General features: G+C 39.6%; 1 protein-coding gene across 1 annotated transcript; it reads left to right on the top strand.

Moving 5' to 3' along the window:
- Positions 1–671: 671 nt before the first annotated feature.
- On the top strand, positions 672–1,673 carry LOC102512311 (olfactory receptor 51G2). Its single transcript, XM_006190279.1, has one exon. It carries the CDS (start codon positions 672–674, stop codon positions 1,671–1,673), a length of 1,002 nt encoding a protein of 333 aa, XP_006190341.1.
- Positions 1,674–9,095: the final 7,422 nt, after the last annotated feature.

Here is a 9,095-nt window from a genome sequence, read left to right as displayed (position 1 = left end):
AGTCATCTGAGTTCCCATCTGGTTTACCAGATTTAACTTTAAAGAACTCCTGAATACTTCCTCTAGACCAACCCACCTTCACAGGAGAGAAATTTGTCACCATTGAGCCCATTGGAAAGAACTTTGGGCCCCAAAGGCTTTTGCAGAATAGAAATACAGAAAATGTTTCCATAACAGCACCAGAGGTAAAAACAACCAGCCTCCTCAGAGGATAGTTTTGAATATACGTCATTTGTTTGAATATGTCCCTTTTGGTGTATTTGTTAACAGATGTGTTGGATTGTGGAAAACCTGCCTCTAAGAATATGTAGAAATGGAGTCTAAACTGGAGTCATCCTAAATTTCGACAATTATTCTCCTTTCTTCATTATGTAGTCTGAGAGAGCATTTTGGAGATAGGCTTTTGGGTATAGCTTCAGTAAATAAGGAGGTTGTTTAGGGCAGAGAGAAGATAGATACTGAGTGGCTAAAGCAATAAGCAGAGATCAGTTCATAAAATTTTTTCAACATCACTTTATTTGAGGAGAAGATTGAATCATCCAGGGAGTGGAGGGGAATGGAGCTCCTCAGAGGAATGAGGTTTCTCTCATGGCCTGAGAGAGGAAAATGGGGCAGCTCTTCCTTCCAGCCCTTAGTGCTTAGTAGAGACTTTATAAATGGTGATCAAATGAATGAATGCCTCTTACTTACAGGGTGGACAACTCCCTCCTGGAATCTCTGTGTTCTCCTGCAACACCAGCACTTCTGGTCATTCCACCTTCCTCCTCACTGGCTTTCCAGGCCTGGAAGCTTCTCACCACTGGGTGTCCATTCCCATCAACCTTGTCTGTGTGGTTTCCATCCTGGGTAACAGCAACATTCTCTTCCTGATCCGCACAGATCCAGCCTTACACGAACCTATGTACATCTTCCTGTCCATGTTGGCAGCCTCAGACCTGGGCCTCTGTGCCTCCACCTTCCCCACCATGGTGCAGCTCTTCTGGCTGGGTGCTCGTGAGCTGCCCTTGGATCTCTGTGCAACACAGATGTTCTTCATCCACACCTTCACCTATGTGGAATCTGGTGTGCTGCTGGCCATGGCCTTTGATCGCTTTGTTGCTATCCGGGACCCTCTGCACTATGCCCCAATGCTTACCCATTCAGCCATGGCCAAAGTCGGGGCTACCATCATGGTGAGGGCTGTCCTGCTGAATCTCCCGGGACCCCTCCTCCTGCGGCGTCTGCTCTTTCCCCAGATCAGTGTACTCTCTCACTGCTACTGCCTGCACTGTGACCTTGTGGGACTGGCCTGCTCAGACACTCAGGTCAACAGCCTGGTGGGCCTGGTCTCCATCCTCCTCTCATTGGGCTTTGATTCCTCCCTTATCATGCTCTCCTATGTCTTGATCCTACGGACTGTGCTGAGCATTGCATCACCTGGGGAACGACTAAAGGCACTCAATACATGTATCTCACACCTCTGCATTGTTCTCATCTTTTACTTGCCCAAACTGGGGCTGTCTGTGTTGCACCGAGTAGAGAAGGACAACTACCCTGCTCTGGCAGTGCTCATGGCCAACCTGCACTTCTTGGTTCCACCCTTCATGAACCCCATTGTCTACTGCATCAAGTCTAAGCAGATCCGCCGGGGCCTCCTAAAGCGCTTGCAGCAGAAAAGGGTTGATGTCTCGTAGAACAGCAGGACCCGTGGCACACAGCCCTTGTGGGTCAACCTGGGTCTTGGGGTAGGGGAAGACTAGTGGTGAGAGTTAATTTTTGAGGTTTCTGAATGGTTCAGATCTTACTGTTGAGCCTTTTGTGGGGCACTGTCAGTTTCTATAATCATAGTTTTGGGGGACTGAGACCAGTGGAAAGCATAGTGAAGTATCACCTTGCTAATCCTCCCATAGCTCCAATCAGAGCTGGACTATTTCAGATTCAGATATACTGCAATGTCTCCTTGCCTAGGGGACTTAACCACACTGACTGAGAAGATTTGTGTGCATATCTATTTGTGCAGACACTTCTTTCCTTTCCCCACTGGATTTCCCACCCCCGACTATTTCATTTCAAGGAAGAACTATATTCCTATTATATTATGTGTAATAAGAATATTGTGTATAAGTAAGCTACAATCACCTTAATACTGGCACTCTTCTCCCCCATTTAATATAAACCAGCTCATACACCAAGAAATACAAAAAGTGAGTGGCTGGTGGGAAACACTAGGACAACACTGTACACGCTAAATTTCTCTAGCACTTATTTGTATCTTAGGGCGTGGTCGTTTTCTTGTGGTTCTCTTCATGTGTGTCTCTGCTTTGAGCTAGAGAGAAAGCCAAGCCCAGGAAAGCTGCTCACTGACTATTCAGATTTTCTTATGATTAAGTATTTGAAATTATGATTAGATCAACTTTCTTAGCCTGCACTAGAGCCACATGAGGGAAAAACCCACACTTGGTGCTAGGTTCCATGATTTTATCTTTTAAGAAAGCATTTCACCCAAGATTTACTAAGTTTCTACATCTTTAAAACTGCCAACTCTATCAACTATGATTTGTAAAGATGTAAATATTAATTTTCACAATTATTCTGATGCCAGTACATAGTAACTGCTGACGGGTGAGCCGTTCCCATGCATGAGACAATGAAATGAATTTCTGCAGCATTAACAGCTCGGATTTTTCAGATCTTAATTATTTTTTTCCTTTCTCCTTTGGGATGCTTCTTTTTATTGATTCATTTAAAGAAAAACACTTTATTGAGGTATAATTGACATATAAAAAGCTGTGCATATTTAATGCATACATCTTGATGAGCTTGGAAATAAGAGATCATCTGTACAGCATAGGGCCTGTAGTTAACAATACCGTATTGTATCTTAAATTTTTTCTAAGAGGGTAGATCTTACGTTAAGTGTTCTTATCAAAGAGAAAAATAATAACAAATAAAAAATGCAAGAGGAAAACTTTTGGAGGTAATGGATATGTTTATGGCCTAGATTGGGGTGATGGTTTCACAGATCCCTTAATTTTATTGGTGTCATCTACCTGATATTTTTGAGATGTGAACCCGATCAATCTGATTGAGCACTTCTATCACAGGAGGCTGGGTAGGTTTGCAGCAATGCCCACTTTAGGCATTTGCCTTTATTTATTTATTTTTATTGAAGTATAGTTGATTTACAATGTTGTGTTAGTTTCTGGTGTACAGCAAAGTGATTCAGGTCTATGTGTATGTATGTGTGTGTGTGTGTGTGTGTGTGTGTTTGTGTGTGTGTGTGTGTATCATTTAGGATCTCTGTTGCCTTATTGATTTTCTGCCTGGAAGATCTTTCCATTGATGTTAGTGAGGTGCTAAAAATCTACTATTATTGGATTTCCATCAATTTCTCCCTTTATGTCTGTTAGTATTTGTTTTATGTGTATAGGGGTTCCTATGTTGGGTGCATATGTGTTAACGAGTGTAGTACCTTCTTCTTGTATTGATCCTCTTATCATTATATAGTGTCCTTTGTCTTTATTTATGGCCTTTGTTTTAAAGTCTATTTTGTCTAATATAAGTATTGCTGCCCCTGCTTTCTTGTCACTTCCATGTGTGTACTGGCTTATTTAAGTGATTTCCTTTCCAATTGTGATTTTCTCTTTCCTATGGATTCTTGCTTCTTTTTTGTTTAGAGAAGACCTTTCAATAGTTCTTTTAATATAGCTTTAGTATTGCTGTATTCTTTTAGTTTTTACTTGTCTGAGAAATGTTTTACCTCTCCTTCTATTCTAAGTGATAATCTTTCTGGGTAGAGTATCTGTAGGTTACAGATTTTTCCCTTCAGGACTTTGAATATATTTGCCACTCTCATCTGGCCTGCAATGTTTATGTAGAGGAATCAGCTGAGAGCCTTATGGAGAGTCCCTTGTGACTAACTCGTTGTTTTTCTCTTGCTGCCTTTAGAACCCTCTCTTAATCTTTAAATTTTGTCATTTTAATATGTATTGGTGTAGGTCTGTTTGGATTCATCTTGTTTGGGACCCTCTATGCTTCCTGTACCTGGATATCTGATTCCTTCATTAGGCTTGGGAAGTTTTCCACCAAAATTTCTTCAAATACATTTTAAATACCCTTTTCTCTTTCTTCTCTTTCTGGGTTGCCTATTAGGGATAAATTGGCTCACTTTATATTATCCCATGTTCTCGTATTGTGCTTTTATTTATTTATTTTTATTTCTCTTTCTGTCTGCTGTTCTGATTTTCTGTCTTCAAGATCACTTGTTCATTCTTCTGCATTATTTAGTTTGCTGTTTATTGCCTTTAGCTTGGCTTTTGTCTCAGCATATGAGTTTTCTAATTTTAATTGGCTCCTCTTTATAGTTTCTAGTTCATTGTTACAGTGATCTGAGTTTCTATGGATAGCTTTTCTTAATTCCTTCAGTTTTTAAATTAACTCCTTTTTGAACTCAGGATCTGGTAGACTGGAGTGGTCTGTTTCATTGTTTATTCTTTCAGCAGATTTCTCTTATTCTTTTAATTGGCAAGTGCTTCCTGTGCTTCATTTTGCTTATGTTTATCTGACTCTATGAGTTTAGGAGAAACAGTTATCTACTGTGGTCTTGAAGGGCAGCATTCCTCTGCAGCCTGCATGCATCTAATATTTTTATTGTAAGGGCTGTTTTTAGTATGGATGCCTGTCACATCTTCCCTCAGTGTTTGCTGGCCATTATCTCCTTGAAAGGAGGTGATTGGTATTGTGGTGACAAAACCCTGCTCTGGGTGTTAAGAGGGGCCTCCTCTTTGCTCTGTGGTTGTTACCTACCTGTTAGAAGTAGGGTCTGCTACCCAGTTGTTGGAATAGAAGCCCCCATATCCATTTCTGAGCTGTGCTGTGAGGTCGGCAGGACTGGAACACTTCTGCTGGAATGGCAGCCACTAAGTATTCTTCTGCAGGAGCTGTCCACTGGGAGATGTACTCTGTGGTGTTGCCTGTCACTCGTTTTCCAAGCTCACAACGTACACTTTTGTTCACACTGCCCTTGGCCCTGCCTCAGCTGTGGGAAGGCAGGCAGTCATCCTGGATATCTTTCACGTGCTGTAATCATCAAAGCCACCATCACAAATCTGCAGGCAGATCCACCAAAGTCAGGCACTGGGACTCCCAGTAGTCATGCACCTGGGAGCTAAGGAACCAGCGCAGACTCCAGCCCCACTTCTGTATGTGATCACCCACAAAGCCTGTAGCTGCTAATGTTGCATTCGCTCCAGCCATGTGAGTAACAGTGATTTGCTCAGATGTCCTGCATGCAGTGGTGTAAATTTGCCATAGTGGGGACATGGCTCAGATTTCAATACTGCTTCCAAAGTCCAGTGGCCCCCAGTTTCAGTTTGGACTTCAGCTCTGCCTCTGCATGTGGGCAACCTGCTGGTGCTTGCAGGCTCCCAGCACTCAGAGGTAGAGCTGTGCCCTCTGTAAGCATGGGGAGAGTGAAGCTGCTATGGTGGGTCTCTCCACCATGTATGCACTAACAGTGGGACTTCTATCCTGGTCCTGGGCTCTGTCTTGAGCACATTCACAGTTGTGGCCCGGACCATGCTTCGACCCCTTGGGACTGTCTGTAGCCAATCCCAGTTCTCTCCTAAGGTTCCTCTGCTAAAGCTAGAGTTTCAGCACTCAGTTCCCTCTGCACACCAGCAGACATGCGTCTTGGGCTGGGCAGTACAGGGAAGTGGCCAGCGTTGTCTATGCTGGTCTCTCTCTATTTTGCCTGCTGCAACCCTCCACTGTTGCTGCACTCTCCTCTGAGCCTCTGAATCTCCCTGTCTATCCTGGCTAATCTCCTAGCCAGTGAAGGGGGTTCCCAGGGTGAGGGAACTTTTCCTCTTTCACACTCCCTCCCAGGGGAACAGGTCCTGTCCTGATTTCTTTATTTTTCTTTTGTCCTACTCAGTTATCTGCTGATCTTTCTTGCAGCTTTGGTTGTATAAGATCTTCTGCCAGGGTTCAGTAGATATTCTGTGAGAATTGTCCCACATTAGGTGTATTTTTGATGTATTTATGGGAGAAGGTGAGCTGCCACATTGGTCTCTCTCCCCTATGCGTATTTTTATGTCATCAGTTTCTTATCTCTCTCTCTCTTTCTCTCTTTTTCTTTCACTGTCTTTTCCTCTTCTGACCTTATATCCTGGTGTGGCTTGGGCTCTGTATGCCAATCATGTGACTTTGGAAACTACCGTAATTTCTTGGAAAAACTCAGTGGATGTTGTCCTGATCCGCTTCACAAGGACATTATTCTAGTTCCAGCCACCAAGACATCTAGTATCTGTCTTTTGATTCTTGAGATGGACCAGGCAGTAATCTTATAGCCCCTCCTTTCTTCAAAACATTTATTAGAAGCAGTAACCTGTTTAAGCCCATCTAATCGCTCATTTAAATAAGACACAATGTTAGCCCCTGGCATATTGGTGTTACAAAACAGAGAAAAGTAGTGTAGTAAGAAAGTCTTGGACTCCTAATCCTGCTGGGAGGATGCTTAAATAGTGGGTGCCAGAATGGATAAAGGGACCGAGGGGGCCAGAAAGCTGACCCTCAGGTGGGGGAGACTGGTAGATCTGAGAAGAAGATGCGACAGTCAAGCAGTGCATGTTCTGATGGATCAGCTGGACAGGGATGAAAGAAGAAAGTGCAATGATCCTGGCCACCAGGTGTAATTCTTCCTGTATTATAAGGTCAAGGAGACTGCAAGTAAGAATGTCACTGAACTGTATCTTTATTTAGAGTAGTGTCCCTGCGTTCAGCAATTTCCTTCAATTCCTGGTATTATGAAGACAGAATTTGATACTTAAAATAAACCAAGTTGGGAGAAATTGGTAACATTTTAGTCTCTGATTAAAACCCCAGAAAGGCTAAGGGCAAGTACATCCCAGTACTAAGGGCTATCTATGCTCTTGGACTAAGAGTAAAAATGAAATAGATTAGTTTTAACAGAGCCTGAAGTTAAACGTTATAGGATCAAGATCATTGACCTATTAATAAGTTAACTATGCCTGCTAACAAAAATTAAATACTCCCCAAAGAAAGATAACAGGATCCAGAGACTTTTCAATATGTCATTTACCAATGTCCAGTATACATTGGAAAATTACTAAACATATGAAAAAAGCATAATCAAGAGAAAAAAGTCAACAGAAAGAGACTTTTGATAACCCACATTTTGTAAATAGCTGACAAATATTTTAATATGACTATAAAAATAGTATAAAAATCTATGGGAAAAGATGCATAAATGGGTGATGATATGGGGATTTCAGGAGAAATTTAGAAGCTGTATAAAAGAGTCAAATAAAAGTTCTAAATCTGAAAATATAATATCTGAAGTAAAAAAAGTCATAGTTGGGAGTGAAATCAGACTGGACAATGAAAAAGAAAGGGTCAGTGAACCTGAAGACAAATCAATAGAAGGTATCCAATATTTTAGTAATCAGTTAATAGAAACACAGAGAGAAAAGAATTAAAATAAGTGGATAAAGAAATCTTTATCAAGTAGTCTGACATATATGTGATTGAAGTCCCAGGAGGAGTAGAAAGATAATGGGGCAGAAAAATACTTGCTGAACTAACTGAAAACATTTTTCAAAATTTAATTACAAAGTTAACCTGTAGACTTAGAAAATTCAGTGAGCCCCAAGCAAACTGAATAAAAAGAAAATTACACATTGACATATCAAAGTCAAACTGATGAAAACCAAAGAAAAGAAAAAAAGTAACATACGTTGAAAAAGGTACATTACAAATATATGAACAATGAAAAGAATGACGACTGACTTGCATTAAAAAATGAGGCCAAAACCCAAAGGAACAACATGTTTAAAGTGCTAAAAGGAAAAATAAATCTGTCAATCTAGAATTTTAAAGCTAGCAAAAAATTGTCAAAAATGAAATTAAAATAAGGATATTTTCAGGTAAAAGCTGAGAGAATTTCTTTCCAACAAACCTATACTAGAATGCTAAAGGAAGTTCTTAATGCTGAATAGTAATACTGTATAGAAATTTGGATCTGTAGGAAGAAAAGAAGAGCACTGTAAGCAGTAAACATATGCATAAAATAATAGACTATTTTTCTCTTATTAAATTCTTTAAAGTAGTTTAAATAAAAATTTTGAAGTTTATAATGTATATGAACTACATGTAAATATATGTGTATATTTTATGTAAAACATGTAAGAATAGCACAAAGGACAGAGTAAATAGACTTGAACTGTTATAATATTTTTAAACTTTACGTAATGTGGTATAACATTAATTCAAGGAAGACTGTCATAAGTTTGGGGTATATAGGATAAACCCCAGAGCTTCCTATACAAATATAAAGTTTAGCTAAAGTCAAGTAGAGGGGTTAGAATGGCATTTCAGTATCTTTTCAAGTAACCCCAAAAATGCAATTCAGGAGAAATAAAGAACAAAGGAGGAAAACACAAAATAAATAGATAGACTTAAACCCAAGCATATTTATAACATTAAATGTAAATGGACTAAATGCTCCAACTGACTGTCAGAATTTGTCAGGCTAGATACTTAAGCAAGGCCCAATTCTTTGCTGTCTGCAAACAATTAACTATAAATAAAGCCTGAGATAGTTTAAATGCTAAAGGATGGAATGTTAAATGATGTCCTATGCTGTTTAAGTAGACTAAAGTCGATTGTAGCTATAATAATATTAGACAAAATTGACTTAAAAAGCACAATGTTGTCCAGAATGAAAAGGACCATTTATAATGCTAGAAGTGTCACTTTATCAAAAATATATAAAAATTCTAAATGTGTATGCATTTAATAACAGAACTTCAAAATACACAAAGAAAAAAACTGATAGAACTAAAAGGAAAAATAGACAAATCCACAACTGTAGTTAGATTTTAGTAGTTCTGTCAGTAAGTGATAAAAGAGCCAGATTTGAAAAATTGGTAAAGATAAATTTGAACACCATTAATCAACATGATCTAACTGATAATCATAAAATAATATACTCCTCAAAGTACAGAAACATTGATTAGAGGTACATATGGAATATTTACCAAGATAGACCATATTTGGGCCGTAAAACAAGTCTGAGTACATTTTGAAAGACTGAA

The sequence above is a fragment of the Camelus ferus genome, chromosome 10 (assembly GCF_009834535.1).
Source record: "Camelus ferus isolate YT-003-E chromosome 10, BCGSAC_Cfer_1.0, whole genome shotgun sequence".
Lineage (NCBI taxonomy): Eukaryota > Metazoa > Chordata > Mammalia > Artiodactyla > Camelidae > Camelus > Camelus ferus.
The sequence above is the reverse complement of the archived record's forward strand: the minus strand, read 5'-3'. Positions and strand labels throughout refer to the sequence as shown.